Source organism: Sander vitreus, chromosome 11, assembly GCF_031162955.1.
Source record: "Sander vitreus isolate 19-12246 chromosome 11, sanVit1, whole genome shotgun sequence".
Lineage (NCBI taxonomy): Eukaryota > Metazoa > Chordata > Actinopteri > Perciformes > Percidae > Sander > Sander vitreus.
In genome coordinates this window covers 18,251,209-18,269,366 of record NC_135865.1, presented here as the reverse complement: position 1 = coordinate 18,269,366, position 18,158 = coordinate 18,251,209, and the positions used below count along the sequence as shown (strand labels likewise).

At 41.7% G+C, this 18,158-nt stretch overlaps 1 protein-coding gene across 1 annotated transcript; it reads right to left on the bottom strand.

The window, feature by feature from the left end:
• Window positions 1-1,267: 1,267 nt before the first annotated feature.
• Window positions 1,268-14,245, bottom strand: gpr156 (G protein-coupled receptor 156). Its single transcript, XM_078262063.1, has 10 exons — window positions 14,016-14,245; window positions 11,448-11,603; window positions 8,287-8,414; window positions 8,054-8,189; window positions 7,660-7,770; window positions 6,987-7,112; window positions 5,155-5,250; window positions 4,776-5,012; window positions 3,954-4,112; window positions 1,268-3,183 (listed from the first exon to the last, which is right to left on the bottom strand). Exons 2-10 carry the CDS (start codon window positions 11,565-11,567, stop codon window positions 1,831-1,833), a joined length of 2,466 nt encoding a protein of 821 aa, XP_078118189.1. The 5' UTR covers window positions 11,568-11,603; window positions 14,016-14,245; the 3' UTR covers window positions 1,268-1,830.
• Window positions 14,246-18,158: the final 3,913 nt, after the last annotated feature.

Below are 18,158 nucleotides of genomic sequence, written 5' to 3'. Positions count from 1 at the left end.
TGGTAAGCCATTAATACTGAAAATGTTGTTAATAGTAAAGTTGTTAATAAATCAACTTTGGTTCGGATCCACTGAAACCCTTTTTTGTAAGGGAAGTGTTCATAGCGAACAATAAGTCAAAGAATTTTTATTCTGGCAACCCAAAAATGTCCTTAGCTTTTAACTGAACAACAAAGCATTAGTACATACTTTATTAATCATTATTAAAGCCATTACTCCCTATATTCTTCGTTATGTACTATTGTGTTATTTTGAGAAAAAAATATTGACAACTATTTTTATTCCACAGTCAGTAATCCTCATCTTGAACAGAATGCAGGTCACTTGGCAGGAAAGTCTTGCCTCCTGCACTGGTAGTCTGTCTTTTGTGTGGTTTATTTATACTCTGTTATTCTCTATTATTCTCTATATCAAAGGGAATTTCTCCCAGGCTGCCCTTCAATGGCTCATATGCAGAATTCTTCTAAAAAAACAGAGCAGCAGAGCAGAAGTAACACAAGATGCTGTTTTCCCTTCATATAGCAACAACTCCTCCGGCAAACACACATTTTCCCATTAGCGGAAGATAAAAATACAGTGAGACAGAGAGGAGATAGTGGGAGGGAGTGGGAGAGAGAAACCAAGACAGAAAATAGAAATAAAAAAAAAAAAGAGAGAGTAATGCTTTGTTTTTGTCTGTGCTGCAGGAATATCATGAAAACTCCCAAACTAACTGATATACAGCAAGCCAGGGGCAGGGTTACATCATAGAAATACAGATTGGTTTGTAGGACTCTGGGCAAAATGGGTTGGGGGAATGTGTGGGGGATTAATAGGGACTCATTTTAGTCCCGTGGGCCCCCTGGCAGGTTAATCTGGGCCTACATCAAGCCGGTGGTTTATACACATTCTGTTTGACTGTTCATGCTGTGGTGGCTCATTGTTTTCCACAGTATAAAACAGAGAAGATGCAGAAGTTTCTTTTGAAAAAAAAAAAAACAGGGCTTTAAAATCAAAGGTCAGCAGGGCACTCTTTCTTTCTCATGCACACACACTCCATATAACTGTGACCTTTGCACATTGGATGCTCAATGAGTCAGGACAATAATACTGACAAAATAATGAAGTGTGTCAAAGTGATAGCAGTGACCTGTTTTCTCCAGTTGCGTTGATGTTGTGGGCTTGGTGTCTCATAAACCAGCTATAGATTGGAAGCATCTGACAACAAATGTTGAGCATTGGCAATGTAGGAGAATAAAAAAACTCGAACAAAACGCAGACAATATAATAAAATGACATAACAACACTTTAAGGAATGTGTATGACAATGCAAAACAATAAAAAAGTGGACAGAAAGTAATTATGTACACCAAAACACCTTGTTATAAATATTAAAATAAATACAGCTATTACACAATAGCTTATGTTTCAACTGTTCTGTGAAAACCTTTGACTTTGATTGCTTTTTATTTGTTACTCTAAATGTCAGACTTAGACCTTTTGGAATGTAAGGGATTTCATCTGACAGCGGAAATATACAAATAATGCCATAAGTAACATTAAAAAGTAAACAGCATTGTGTGCTTCTGAGCTACAAAAGTTTTCATATATCTAATAAAAGAGCCACTCTGTCCCACGATGCAAGATTCAAGAATACCAACGCTCTTCTCAGACAGCAAAACACATTCCTACTGAAAGCTTCAGTCAAATGATCTCCCATTAGAGCTGCACATTATGCACAATGAGCTTTGCACCTGCTTTATCCTAAAAGCTAATTTTGTGCAACCTTTCTTAGGACATGAATTCAAGTGGTGGAAAAGGATAAACATGTAAAGTGCAGTGAACCTGTGCTTAGACAAAGGTGGGTTTGATGTCTTCTTTGAATACCACAGGGTGTGGGGTGCGGTACAGGCTGGTGTAGCCTTCATACTCGCTGTCACAGGAGTCTGAGGAGCTGTCTGAGGACAGCAGCGAGCCTCGCTGCAGGCAGGAGTCACAGTAGGGCCGATGGTAGTAACAGTAGTCTGTTGAGCTGCTAGAGTCAGAGTCCCAGTACCCACAGGAGTCTCTAATGTGTCTATGGTGCTGCTCCTTATCACCACCCGCTTCCACATCAGCTGGTGCTTTGTAATTTGCACAGGGCAAGACTGAACATCTGTGGAACCTTGAAATGCGCCTCCGACCTTTTCTTATCCATTCATTCCCTTCCGCATCCTCCTCCTCCTCCTCCTCCTCCAGCTCAAGGTCAGTGTTGTGAACCTGGTGGAGGGTACCATCCACAGTGACACCGTCGGTGTGCTTGCCTGGATTTTGGTGTTCACAACCAGCAGCCTCTGACCCTGCGTAGAAGCAGGGAGGGGCCAACCCTCTTCTGGGGGAGTGGAAGGGTGGCCGACGTTTCCTCATCGTGTAGGGGGAGATGCTGGGGTAACGGAAGAGAACAGGTGGATGAGGGAAGCGTGGTGTCCGCAGGGAGAGAGGGGAAAGTGCAGAGGCTTCAGTAAATTTGAGCTGAGAGGGCGTTCTGGATGTCTGACCGGGTGATCGAAGTGCGATTTCCATGACTGCATCCACACTCAGCTCCTGGAGGATCTCCTGCAACTGCTCGCTGCTAACAAAACCAGTCGGTCTGGCATTTGTTCCCAACCGGGATGTTAGCCCACTCTGATTGTTCAAAGTTTCAACCTGAGAGGGGTTTAACCCTCTACGGGATTGTAGGGAAGTGACAAAGTGAACTGTCTCTTCTGTTGTCCTGAGTGAGCCAGGGGACTGAAGGGACACATGCTGTTTGAGATCCTCCCCTGTTCCCCTATCAGCTGTGTCTCTGGCTGTAGGGCAAGCGGCAGAGACACCTTTCTGGTTTTCAGTATTATAAATATCATCCGGGAGAGGAGAGGAAGCAGAAATGGGGGATGGGGAGCTTGTAGCAGCGGGAGGCTCAGAGGACAGCATAACAGCAGCAGCAGCGAGGTGAGAGGAGAGATGTGGGGGCAAGAGTTGGGATTTAGTGTCTTTCTGAGGTAGAGAAGAAGAAGAGGGGCCGTCAGACTGAAGCTCTGTGGTCTGAGTGGAGGAGGAGTTGAGGTTGGTGTTGGAAGAGTCCATGTCCTGGTCCTCATGTGGCCGGCTGGCTGACATGAGTCGCATGAGTTTATCCTTGGCGTTGTGCACCTGCTCCTGCAGGCTGTCAATCACAGCGTTCTTCTGGAAATTGCAACAGAAAACACAACTTTAACACTCCGACACGGAGAAAAATGGCATTAAAAAAAGTTTGCATGTCTGCTACCTTTGGATGTTTTAAATCGACACAAACAGCACAGTCAAGCTCTGGGAGAAAATGGTCACATATTATTAAACAGCCGGAGTTATTATTATTTAGCCTGTTAAAATTACAATGTTGTCAGCTAATTTCCATTGCCATTGCAATTTGATGGTTATATGCACATCTAACACACAGCTAACAGACACCCCTAATAAAAGTAAAATCTGTCCGGCAACATTGTTTTTGAGGGATTGTTGCCAGTTTGAGACCACTGTTGGCTTCACTTGAAAAGGTATCAAGTCTAATGAATTATCTAGCTTAAGTCTGGAGAAATGAATTGACTAAATGTATCTGATGACTAAAAATACAGAATAACTCAGCAGTAGTTACAGTATCTGAGGATTAAAGCACAATAAAGCCTAAAAAGCTCATTTCTAAACATAATACCATGAAAGTTGTGTTTTGTATTTAATAAAAAGTGCTCTGTTATTTCCATCTATACTTTCTATGTGTAGAAAACACCAGAAATATTAAGTAGGCAAATTAACAACATAATAATTTAGGCCAAAACAAATATCTGTATCATCATCGCATTAGAGAGGATTCAAGACCTAGGACCGTAAATAATTATACTGAATGTTTTACAAAATGTTCTTATTGAATGGTAGTTTTTGTTAAAAACAAAAACAAAAACAAAAAAACAATACAGTACCTCGTTAAGGAGTTTTTTCATGGAGTTGTTCTCTCCCAGCAGGTAGTACATCTCATCCTGGCTGTACACCGAGGGCTGGCTCTTACTGGGGCTGCTGAAATACTTGGCCATCTGACTTGGGTTGTTCTGGTCCTCTTCAAACTGCCGCCACTGGGTCAGCTGTGTGACGGTGAAACAGTATGTCATGCTAACTTTTAACTATAGATACATTACACACACACACACACCAGTAAGAAATGTAACCACGGCCATTTGACACAGGGCCTTTGATCAGGTGTGTTTGAGCATATTGCTCACTACCCAGGTATTTCCTTCCTTTCCACTGAAGATGCATTCCTTTATTGTGCCATAAACCCACTGCCAGACACTTAGAGAGTCATAAACCTGTTTGCAACATCCTTCGTAGTTTTGACTCATTCTGTGTGAGTCACACTCCACTGATAGACATGGCAAATTGACACGCATAAAACTCTGGAACAGAGGTGTGGACACCATAGTCACTGATAGAATTTATTGCTTTTGTCAAAACAAAGAGAGAAAGTCATACGTCTGTCATGTATCTGTCTATCTAGAGTTTTAGTCTGACTGTTTTTAATACAGGTTTCCAGACATAGTATCCTATGATTAGATGACAATCCCCCTCCCTCGTGGTTTCTGCTTTAGAGATACTCCAAAAGTGCCAGTGTCATCATTACCAGAAATAAGGAGATGTCAGAGGATAAAGAAGAAATCCTGCACTACTCCAAAACTTGCAACTATAAACTTTTTTTATTTTTTTGTCTGATGCATCTTGTATGTGTATCTTGAGCCATTTTTCCTTACCTGAGGCACAAACAGCATGCAGTTGGTGGCAAGTGTGCAGATGAAAATGGCTCCAGCCACAGTGCTGTAGACAAGGTTGGGCCAGGCCTGCAGGAAGATGGACACAGGGACGGCCACCACCGAGAAGAGGGTGACCAAAGTGACGGTTGTTATAATGGTGGGAGACTGGTTGACGGGAGGGTGGCTGACGTTGCTGGTCAGCCCAGCTAGATAAGTCCCATAGAGGAGAAGACAACCCTAAGAAGAAATGCGGGGACAAAGTAAAGACAAAGGCCACAAAAAAAAATGTTAATCAACAAATCCATAACAAGAAGGAACTCAAAGCAGTCTTTTTTTTGTTTTTTTTGTTTATAATTTCAATAGAATAGAGATTACTTACCTTCTGAACAGCAATAATGATAACCCATAGATCTGAGTATACAGAGGAGCAGGTGTCCAGCTGAGACAAAGAGTAGGAAATGTCTCTCTCCACCACCTAGATCAGGAAAAAACTGTATCAGTGAGTTGAAACCTGAATATATTTGGCTATGTCATGAACAAGTCTATAAAGCTATAGTGTGTAGTTTCTGCCGCCCCCATGAGGAATTCTTAGTAATTACAACAAAACTGTTGGCGCGGCCACATGATACAAGCCTTCCATGACCACGCACTGCCCCCCCCGCCTCCACACAGCTGCTAGTAGCCAAAGAGGAAATGGAGGATTAAAAAAACATAATGGACTGTTCAGAAGAGGTAATTATCTTCACTCAAATTATTTTGCGCAGGAAAGTCACCGGACGCCACATTCTTCTGAACATAGCCATACTGAGAAACACAGAGAGAGTTGTGTGGAGCTGATAGTCTTAATTAGCTTTGTATTAACTCATTTGGCAATGGCTTGAATGTAACAGACATTCATTAATATCAAAAAGTTACACACTAAAGCTTTAATTACATTACAGTTTTATATGATCGCTATGACAGATTTTTCAGTTCTTTTAACAGCTTTTCTAAACTCTTAACGCACCAACACACCTACAATACACAATTGGCAAAACAGTTCATTTCATTCTCAAAATCACACATTGTAAACTAAACTCCAACACTTATTTTCAAAATACAATAATACACTTACACAATGTACTATGTCTACCAAAACAATGCAATCATGTCACAAAATCAAATAATTCTTCCAAAACACTAACACATGTTCTCTTCCAACATAAACATTTAGTCAATCATAGCACAACGTCATACAAAACACTAAAATCACATGGAATTACAGAAACTGCATTATTTTATATGGGTCAGGTCTGCCCTTATACAATAATAATAGACAATAGTATATTGTGTATTTACCATAGATTGTGTTTTGCACTGCAGTTTCTCTTGAAGCCTCTCTACATTTTTGTTTTGTTGGGTTTAGTAAATGCATGCATTTTGTTTCTTTTGCTGCAGAAATTCAATACTGAAAATGAATGACCCATCTCAGAGTAGCTTTGTAGAATGTACGGTCTATGAAAAAAAGAAGACAGACAGAATTGTCCTAGTACTCGTCTTCCTCTCCCTCGTGCAGGCATTTTCCTCCTTTCTTTGTGTTCATCTATATTGTTCAAATAGCACCTCTTTTACTGTATGTACTACCATATGATCATGCGATTGAAAGAACCTCAACACCTGAGTGTGTTTCCTAGATATCAATCAGCTGTGATCCATCTATTTGCATAACTTCAATCAGCTGTTTCTCAGTAGCAATGCAACAAAATCCAGGGGATATATTTGTGTTTCAATTTACAATATGAACAGCTGTTCACTTTGACTTTAGCCTACACGTTAGGTTTAGAACATGTTGTTATCTGTTCTGACATACAGAGTGAAAGCATTTGTAAATTTGGCAGTAAAGATCCATTGTTTTGGTCTTGGTTGAGCTTGTGTGTAAAAGAAGTTCAAGCATTTTAAATTAGTGTTAACTGTATGCATTTTGTGTCAAAACAACAAGAACTGTGTTAATTGTATAGCCTACAAAGACAGATGTTAAGTTGTTACAAGTTTTGAAAAAATTGTCATAGCAATCGCAAAAAAACTGTAAGATAGAAGGGTGAGGGAGTTTGTGATTTTGAAGTCACAAAACCAAACTTACTTGCAATTTCAAACTTTCGTAATTTGACCAATACACATTCAAAGAAAACAACCTGTTTTACAACTTGCTTTTCGGCTCTCATTAAATTCTACCTTGACAACAGCTCCAACAGATTGTGAACACCGGATGGGGTCTGTGAGGTTCCAGGCGGTGAGAACCAGCATGTCCACCATGATCAACAGAGCCACCATGCCCATCAGCTGAATGTCTCGGATGATCTGAGACAGAAAGTAAAGTCACCAATCACGTCAATGTCCTACAACTACGAAAACAAATTTAATAATTATTCCGCATTTTCATCCATATCACTGGAAAACACCAGTTAGGGAACACTGTAAGGCTCATATGGAAGTGGTTCATAAAAGGAAGTTATAGAAAGAACATATAAGCATGCACTAAGGCTTAGCAATGCTCTAAATTGGTAAATCCTCAAAATCATTCTGTATGTTTTGTAGATCCAGTTTTGCATCAAAATACAAAATACTGGGATACCTGTGCCAGACTTTTTTTTTTATCTAAATGACAGCAGTAGTTAGTGAAGATATAACATAAATTAAAAAATATTTTTTTAAAGAAATAATCCAAACCAAAAGCTAACGACTTTGGCCCATGGCCTACATCTTCACTGATATCTCATAACATTATTTCTAGATATCCTGAAACATACACACAAACAAGCGACACCAAAAATATGACATCCTAGGTGGATGTAATAAGTAGAAGATTTCACACACAACCACCAGGAGGCCGGGGGAGCATGCCTACCACTCTCTTGTCAGGTACTCGCTGGGTGAACACTCTGTACAGTCTCCACGTCTTCCCCAAAATTGGACCAAACACCAGGGTACTGCCGACACAAAGAGTCCACACTCGAGCCTGTAGGAAAGAGCACTGCATAATTATCCAACAATGATTTATTTAACAATATAATGAAGTATTTAATTCAATTCAATTCAATTTTATTTATAGTATCAAATCATAACAGGAATTATCTCAGGACACTTTACAGATAGAGTAGGTCTAGACCACACTCTATAATTTACAAAGACAATTCAATTCCAATGATTTCCCACAAGAGCATGCATAAATGCATAAATGCATAAATGCGACAGTGGCAAGGAAAAACTCCTTGCCACTGTGGGGAGATTGTGGGGCTTACTTGTAGCACGGCTGTGGATGCTCCACCTTGTGAGTGTGATCGTTCACCAACGGCAAACAGGAAGCCGCTGCTGTAGGTGAGGACACTTCCAAAGAGAGTCAGGACATTCAGGTTGGGACTGGACATCTTCACTATCCTGATAATACAACATGTGCAAACATATGCACAATTGATCAAATCATTCAGTAAACATATCTTTCATGTTTATAGATGTGTTTCACTTTGTGGTCTACCTGTTGTTTTTGAAGCGCAGGGTGAAGAGCAGGAAGCAGAAAGCCAGCAGGATTCCACAGGAGAGCAGCGTCCACACCACAGCACTTAACACTGGGGACAGAGACCGCCTTGGGAGCTCCACTGCCATCTGCAAACACACGCAAACCCCTTAAAATCAAGTCTAAAATATTACAGGTGTAGTGTAGCTCATATACATGTGCATTATTTCATTGCTCAGTTTTGTAAATGATAGATAAGCAAACAACAAACAACAAAAATAAGTACACAGGATTCAAATAAGTAAACAAACTTTATTAAAGCAAACAGAGCCGCAAACATCACGCTGGACCTTTGCTAACTTTTTATTTGAAGATGACAAATGATTAAAAAAAAAGTAGTTGAAAGCATTCAGGCAACAGGAAGAGATGAAAAGCCAGATTTCAGGCGTTGACAGGCAAGATGATCAGAGGAGCAGAATTGACTCCGCCATGATTACGCCGAGGGTTAAAGTAGGGGAACAGTTTTTCATTGAATGAGTATCCAGTGAATGAGTAGATATGTGAAGCAGAGTCCACATCGTAAAAAGAAACCTGCCCCCACTCCATATCTACATACACCCCGAGTCTCTGGGGCTTCTCAACCAGCGGCACACGGGTAGGAGTGCTGCTGAGGGCCCAGTAGCTTTTGTCCTTTCTCATCCCCAGGGCCCAGTAGCCTGTTTCAGGGTTTAGTGTATTCCCTCCTTTTCTGTTGATGGATTGAAGCCCAACTCCAATATCCCACTCTGTCTTGCCCTTCACCTGGACCTCAAAGTACAACCTTCCAGAGGAGAAACCCTCCTTTCCCAAAACACTGACACCGGGATAAAATCTCTCTGGGTTGTCGGGGAGGTTCAGCGCTACATCACCATGATAGACCTGTTTCTTGTTTTCAGACAGAATCAGTTTGGGATGAGCTGTATCAGGGTCCAGAGTCACATCCACAGCATACTGCTGAGCCCTCTGAAATTCAGTCTTACATAGCCTCTTCACCTCAGCCTTTACAATCTCCTCCAGCTGACACCCTACTCTCCTGAATGCTCTCCTCACCGTGCCCACATACACAACACTCTCTACGCAGGTGTCAGACCAGTCTTTGGTTGCTGGCAGTGTGGATAAAGCTGAAAAGCTCCAGATAAGGTAGAGGTTGTCTTTGGTGTGGGAGAGCTGCTCCAGCTCAGCGTTTCTCCGCCCCAGCTCATCGATCTCCTGCTCCAGCTCCATGATAAGTCCCCTGGCCCTGCCTTCAACTTGCCTCTGCTTTGCACGAATCAGCTCCACCACCTCAGCTTGACCTCTCTGGACAAAGTGGAGCAGATTGTTGAAGACTTGCAAACTCTCCTCAATCTCTCTTTCTGTGTTTTCTCTGCTGAGCTCAACGGTTTGATTGATTTCGCTGATATTCTCGAGTCGGCCGTGGATCATTTCTTCCAACTCTGCATTTATCCTTCCAATTTGAGCTTTCCTGTCTCTGCTCTCATCCTCTATAGGTACAGTGTGATGAGCATTGTGGTCTCCCTTAATGCAGATCTGGCACACATACGTCTGGTCAGTTTTACAAAACAGGTGCAGGAGTTTGTCGTGCTTCTTACACACTCTGTCTTGTATGTTCATCATGGGGTTGATCAGGTGGTGGTTCTTGAAGGTGCCTATAACATGATGGGGCTCCAGGTGAGTCTCACAGAAGGACGCCAAACAGTCCAGGCATGATTTAAGAGCCTTGACTCCTTTTCCAACACACACATCACACAAAACAACATCTTTATGGCCTGAATATTGGGCCACGGTACTGGCGTCATTTTCATCTTTCGTTTTCAATGAATTCTTGAACTGAGAAGCCACCTCCGATATGAAGGTGTTAACTTTGAGCTCAGGCCTCCTGCAGAACTTTTGCTTGCACATGGGGCATTGCGACAGATTAGCGCTCTGCCAGTATCCTTGTATGCAGTCCCTGCAGAAGTTGTGCCCACAAGGAGTGGAGACTGGTTGGTTGAACAAATCCAGACAGATGGGGCAAAGAAGCTGCTCTTCAGTGAGCACACTGCCAGCAGTAGCCATATCTGGGAACACATCCACAAAGAAAAGCAGGTGGGATTTTATGGAAGAAGTTGGATCCGGTCCTTGCATTTTTTTCTTCCCACTATACTATTAGGTTTAGAAACAGTTGTGCCTGGTGGGCTGTTTACGTCCACAAATAGTAACATATGCATGGTGTTACATTTCAAAGGATATTTCATTCTAGCTGAACTGTTTTCATGTCCACTAAGTTCAACAGACAATATTAAAAAAGGAATTGTTAGGACATTAAAATAAAACAGTACATTGAAATACAATCTTGTCAAATAATCCATAACAAATAGCAAAGCAAACACAGTGCAGCTCAGTGTTCCCTTCCCCCTTAGGTGAAGATGGTATCTGCACTTTGAGAATAACAAATGCATAAATTAACATCATAAAGCATGAAAAAAATTAAAAGAGATAACTTACCTCACTTTTATGTGGTGTAGCACCAATAGGGAAAGAGTCAATAGGAAAGTGTTTGTGTTCCCTGACACAGTGGCTCTACTACTTAAGTTTCTATTTAGAAAGTCCCATTAGACTTTCTTGTGCCCGCCTCATGTTGCTGAGCTCCGCTCACTCTCCTCTTAAAGTGCCAGTGACTGAGACGATTTTAGACATAGCTTCACTCGTCAACAGCTTTACATTTCCAGATCTCTACTATTGAACTGACTCCTGAAGTGGTATATAACACATTTCTAGTATATTTTTATTTGATGTATTTGATTTATGTGGGTGTTTTCGGTGACAGAAATTCCTCAAGTTTTTAGCTATAGTCCCAATTCATCAACGAAGTGAATGTGTTGACAAAAAAACTGCGTTCAGTAAGTTAACTAAAAGTAATAAAAAAATGTCAATTATATTATAATTCAGCTTTGTATCATTGATATGATTGATTTGTTACAAGCACTGTCAAAATAAAAGACTACATATTCAATTGAAGTATCTAGATGTAGACTATGATGGACCAAATGTAGGAGGGCCAAAAATATTCTGTTGGTCAGCCATGCTAGATTTCATCAAACTATCTCTTGCCAACGTGTGTGTGTGTGTGTGTGTGTGTGTGTGTGTGTGTGCGTGTTTACCGTGCTGAGACTGCATAGTCTCTGCAGAATGTCGAGGCCCTCCCGCCTGTACACTCCTGAATGGATGAAGCAGAGAGGGGAATCACACTGGGAGCTGCAGTTCAGCTGCTCAGGCTCCATGACTGACCCCAGTCTGTCCACTTTCACACACACATCCTGAGGAACAGATGATATGACAGATATGATGACATTTGACAATTAAACACACAACCCTTTGCGAAACTGACCCACAACCATTCAGAGGGCATATGCATAAATCCTTGGTCCCCGGCTTTGTCATGACATTTTCACTGCACCTTAACACTGTATATCTTAAAAATGAGAGCACTCACTGAGCTTCAAAACATAATGCACTGGAACCCAGGGGAACACATTTTGATGTGAAGTCCTGTTTCTATTTCTAGGTCTCACAAAATAGTTGTAAGACTTGTAGCCACCACAGTGTGGTGCTATGGCGGAAACCTCAGAGAGGAAAAGTGAGGAGAGCATGGATGTGATTTTGCAATGCATTGATATTACACCAAGGAAAAAGCTTGAGATCATAAACAGAAATAAACCCAACAGTTAACATATTTTTTTAAGATGAAATTAGGGTTAGTATAAAAATGGCCAGATAAAGTGTCAAATATTTACCACCACAGAAGTGAGAAGCCAGGACTTTGCCTGTATTACAGGAAGCCTGTGTTTTTCTGCCTAAATCCTCAATTTCCACCAGCCATTACTAAGGTGAACCGGCCAACACAGGAACACACTCTGCTGCAACACACATCTGTGCACAGAGTAAAAGGCAATATCGCAATATACCAAAGCAATACCATTTGCTATTTCACTGAGGCCCACACAATCTGCAATCAGTCGGTTTATTTAAGGCATCTGAGACTGAACGCATAAACTTTGGAAAGCATCACCAAACAACTGTTTGTCACTCTTGCCACAGGCATTTTTATAAGGTTATCCGTGCTGCACTGACATGTTGCAGTTTTAATTATGCGGCATGGTATCACCCGATACTCTGAGCTGTAACTAGCACAGACTGATCGCTGTAAACGCTGCAGTGACTCAGCAAGTTGTCGAGTCCATCTAAAACCACTTGTATCAATACAATTGGCAGACAGGTGAGTGTTACCATGTTATTAGGCAACACACATCTCGTCATTGTCTGTAGAATGACTAAGATACCCAAAGCGCTCTGGGATAGTTGGATTATGGGGTTCAATCAAAACAGAGCAGTGTGGGAAATCGGATTTGAATATTGGACGAAAACTATTCATTTATCCTTCCAACATAAAATGAAGATATTCTGTATTCTGAAAGATTTCCTAGGTGTAGGCCTATTGAATAAAGCCCCAGTGACTCATTTCCATAAATGAATGGTGTCAACAGAACAATGAAGCCCACTGAGCAGCATATCTGGGAAATGTCTGGAGTTCCTGTTCATGTCCTGTCGTCACTTTCCAAGTTTAGATCACAGTTCTGCTGCTTCCCGCAGGAAGAGCCGGGAGAGAGAGAGGCATTTCCGCCTTTTTTTCAGAATCCTGCCTCCATAGCTTTCAGTTTGGGAGAAAACCCGCCACCCTGCATAGGTCAACAAAGGTCAGCAAACATCCAGCCATGGGGGTCACTGTGTAAGCAGCGAGAACAGGGCCCTTCCTAGGCTGAGTTTGGTTTTATGGACATGTTTTGACAGTTCAAAATAGTCATGAGGAGTGTCTTTTGAAGTCCTTAAGGCTAAACCACAAGTAATATCTAAGCTACCTGTGGTCTTGGATGTCTTGCTTAAATGTAGGGCGGGCCTAACCTGTGTGCAGCTTATAGCTTTCTGCAATATTTTACCCATTGCTGGCAACCTCTGTGCCTAGACAGAATTGAGTTTTACATGGCCTTTACCATGGAACTTTTAATAAAAGAAATGGAGTGAAGCCCATTCATTGTCCTGTGAGTCTCTTTGTTTCCCTTTTAAGATTAGAGTGGGCGCTGCCAGATGTAAAGCCTAAAGCCAAGTTCAGGGGCCAATATTGAAACATTCCTCCTCAGTCAGTAATCCGTTTAAAAGTTTATTCTTTAAGCTGAGTTAGAATGCAATTGGCTGGCACTGAAATCCCGCCTCAAGCCTGGGGAACGTCATTTGTGGGCACACGGTGCATTTTACAGCCTGGTTCTATATTAGTCACCCTAGTTTGTCATATTTGATGTGATCTGGGGAGTCTGCATCGGGGCTGCATGTGATCATTTCAAGCAAAACACCTGACGAAATGCGTCACAGTGGAGATGTTACTTCTGGCGGTAAATGGAAAATAGGAGTAGTAGCCTACATAACTATTATAAGGGAAGATCACGATGTAGACTTAATAATTTTACAATAATATTATGCAGCGGGTTAATTAAATGTTGGCGATCCTGTTTGGCGGAAGAGATGCGTAAAAACGTGCTCACCGTCGACAGCATCGATGCAGTTGCACGGTAAAATATCAAACCTGTCAATCAAATTGCTTGAGAAGACATTAAGACGCAGGCCAGTAAATGAAGAAAGAAAAAGAAACCAAAGAAGAAAAGTTTAAAAGAGCCAACCTCGGTCTCCAAAGCGCACAGAGGATCCAATCGTCTCGTCCCGCTCCAGGCTCCATCGCGCAAGAAACTTTATAGTAAAAAATGGATGAATGGATAATATGTTATCTAACATAGCTACAAAGGTCCCATGGCTGCAAACTTGTAATGAATTCCAAGACTGTGTCCGTCAAACTGTCAGTCCACAGCCCGAGAAGATCCTGTCACTCAGAAAAAGCTCACCAGACTGACTGAGTTTTCATTTGAGCTTTGAGGGAGGGAGGCGTGTGTGTCAGGGACAAGGGGTGTGTTTGGGTGTGTGTGTGTGTGTGTGTGTGTGTGTGTGTGTGTGTGTGTGTGTGTGTGTGTGCGCGCGCGCGCTCTCCCTCTCTTTCTTTTTTTATGCTTTCCAGCTCCAACTGCCCACCAAAATGGGTTTCAGAGTGTGATGTGACCCATGTGGTGCAGGAGGGTGCAGCATGTTGCAGGAGCCACGGGAGACTGGGTGGCATATGGGACAGGGCGGCACACTCTGTGTCCACAGTGCAAAAAATACACTGAATAACAGCACTTGTTTTAATGGAAAGAGAAACACACATCATCTCTATTTTGTTTTCCAAAAGCAAGCCTCCATTAGGGATGGCAGAGAGATTGGCAAAATAGTTGGTTGGCAGGCAAATCACTTCAAAAGACAAAAAAAAGAGCTTCTGGTTGACTGCAGTGAGCCAGCAGAAACATTTTTTGCATTTGTTTTGCCAGCCATAAGAAGCATAGAGGTGTTATTAAGACATCACAGAGATTTATAGTGTGAGCCTACATATACAGGGTCATTCCTGATGAGGGAGTGTCACCACTGACAGCTGCAAGTGGGGAGCAGAGAAGAGAATATATGGATATTCACTCATCTAGGCATCAACCCCACCATTCAGTGTGTCTCTCTCACACACACACACACACACACACACACACACACACACACACACACACACACACGTCTTTGTGTTTAAACCCGCTGAGAAGGTCCAGTATGAAGAATTTTACTGTATAAAAATGAGAAAAAATACTTTTTGTTTAAAATCTGTAAAGAGCTGGAAGCGATCACGCCTCAGGTATCATTTATATATATATATATATATCATTTATGCCTCATTTATATATTCAGGTTAGTGAAATTGCTATTCTGTACCTGACAACAAGATCCTATTTAATGTAGGCTACTGTAACTAGTGGAATCCTCTGTTAATATGGATTGATTAAATCAGCATATCAAAGATGAAACATTCTAAGCAACAGAAATAGTAAACTCTGGAAAAAGAAAACAGCCTTTAACTAACTAACTAACTAACTTGTGCTTTCAGATCAAATAACACCACGTTAGCACCCCCATTGAAGAACTGAAACACTGTTATCAGCTCTGTTACACTCAAAGCGTGGCAATCACTCTCAGGTTTCCCTCAAGATCAGGTTGAAGATAGACTGCACCAGTGGCAGGTGGACTACACCGATGCTCAGATTACAGGGAGTTTGAATATTTCATCTGGGGAAACGGAGCTGTAACTCAAAAAGCAGGAGTCAAAGAGGAGAAGCTGGCAGGCCGGGCGAACTGGATGAAACAGGACACATGTTCTACTGAGGTTATCGGGGATCAATTCTAACAATATGTTCTAATTAACAAATACAGGTGTCACAAACAGTCACCATCTGTTTCTGGACTGTCATATTGTGCATATGTATCAACTGGACGTCCACCAACCAAAATAAATAACAAGCAAAGCGTTTAAGCCAGTGACACACCATTTCCTGTTGAACCACTCCTGACAGGCAGCAGCACCGTTTCCTGACGTGGAAGCATCTGCAGCCGTGAATCAACATCAGACCACACCGCCATCCAGTCCCACTATTCTGAAGGGTTTGAAACAGTGTGGGTGTAAATGCATTGTTCAGTCTGTGTGTGTGAAGCATCTCCACCCCCCTCCAACCCTACGCTGTCCTTGCCAGAGCCAGGACGCTCCCCTGTGACATGCCCAGGTTTGCCCACTAACATACCCAAAGACAAATCCCTCTCTGAAAGGCTGCAGCTCCTCCTGCAGTGTTGCTATAGACCTGGATTAGCAGCGCTGGATCAAAGCTCCCCTGCAGGCTCCAGTAGTGTTTCTACTGAAGGCAGTGATAATGATAAGGTAGGGAGGGAGGTTCAGTCTATACACTCTACTTTCAAAATTGATTTTAAGTGGTGAAAAAGCAGCTTAGCAACTGATGATCCAAGGCCACAGGTAGCTTACATATTATGATGACTCCCCCTGTGAATGAGTTGAAAGCTCATATGCAGTTTAACATATTACACCAGAATGTATAACATATCATAAGAATGTACTTAAATCTGCATTAGTTATTTTTTTGGCCACTTAGAGGCAATGGACATTGACATATGGTGAAGTTGTTTACACATCCAACAGACACAGAGCACCCTCAGCAGTTATTTGGAGTTGTGTGTGTACAAAATTATTCACTCTAATTTGAGCTCTGTTTTGATTGCCACCAATATCTGAGGGAAATATTGTCTCTTTAGCTGCTAAATGCAGATAGACAATGTGCTACCAGCTAATGAACTAAAGATATTGATTAAAGCAGCTTTAAAGTATTTAAATTGAATTTGTAACTAACAGTGAGACTTTGCATTCTTCAGTTTGTCAAAGGTTTAACAATGATTTGAGTGTGAAAGTCTGTTGATGTTGTAAACAATACAAATCTTAACTTAAGGTACACCAACATTAGTTAGACAAAAAAATCAGGGTCCGGCTTCCTAGCTTTTCAACCACATTTCTTATCTCTCATCAATTTGATGTGTAATCTCCATGACAGGCGAGCAAAGATGCAATTTAAGTTTGAGGAAAAGCTAAGGAAGATTGAAGTTGAACCAACATTATAAGTTTTTTTACTCTTTTTTTCAGAATTCTGATTCTGACTTTTCTTTTTCTCCGAATTCTGACTTTTAACTCAGAACTCAAATACATTTTCACATCGGCCCTAATCCTCCTCCATAAGCTAAGGCTGAGACGCATATGAACTGCGACATCTCAGGTTCAATTCCATCTGGTCACCCGTCTTATTCACTCCCCACATTTCTTGTCTACTTCTATACTATCACTATGTAAAAATGTCCAAAAATAATCACACAGCTGGAGCACATTTTCTTACATTGTGAAGTTATTACAATGTGAAAGAGTTTGTAGAGATGAATAAATAAGGGAATGATGTTGGGTCAAGAGTGACTGAGAGAGCATACATTTTTCAAAGCTTCAAGTTATTCACCATAGCAATCAAACGTTAACACAGTGGTGGATTATTATTCGCCAACCACTTCTTTTCTTTCCCCCTGTGACCACCTCCCCCACCTCCTCCTTGCTCTGGGCTCCAACTAGACTTTCTCCTTGTAGGATTAGCAGTGCAACTCTGAAGACAACGTCTGATTGTTGTAAGGGCGTCTGCAGCGTGTGTGGCTGTCGTGTGTAAAGGCTCAACTGAGTGTAAATTTGAAACTCGTCATGTGTGAGGTCTGGCATGCATGTAAATGCACATCGGCTATACTGTGAGCTGATATGAGCTGGTATGCCTTTGACGTGAGGGTGATAAGAGGCTTAGAGTATCAAACACCGCATATGTCAGAGCACTTTGCTCTTAGATCTGCAGATCGCCTACAAAACTGGTGCAATGTATTGTTCACTGTCACTGTGAAGGTTTAGAGTCGGGTGCCCCCATGAAATCCACCAACCAAAAACATAATATAATGGAATTATTCCTCAAGTACAACAGAAAACAACAAGATGCATGAGAATATGAGCACACAGACACACGTTGACTAAAACAGGGACAACATCGTTCTTCTGTGAGACCTTATCTGCTAGTCACAACTCATTGCTTCCAGTTAATCATGGTTGCATCTCGGGTTGCATTTGTGAAAGCACCCTCCTGTCAAACATACAAAAACATGCAGAGTGTAAGCGCATGTGCACACAATGTGCCGAGTTTCCTAGGTGCCTGCTGTTGTGACAGGCTCTATATGCATGTGTTTGAAAGATGGTGAAAAAGAAGGGAAAAGAAACCGTGCAAAAACACTGGAACCCAGCTGGGACTTTGTCGAAGACCATTTAAAACAAACAAAATATA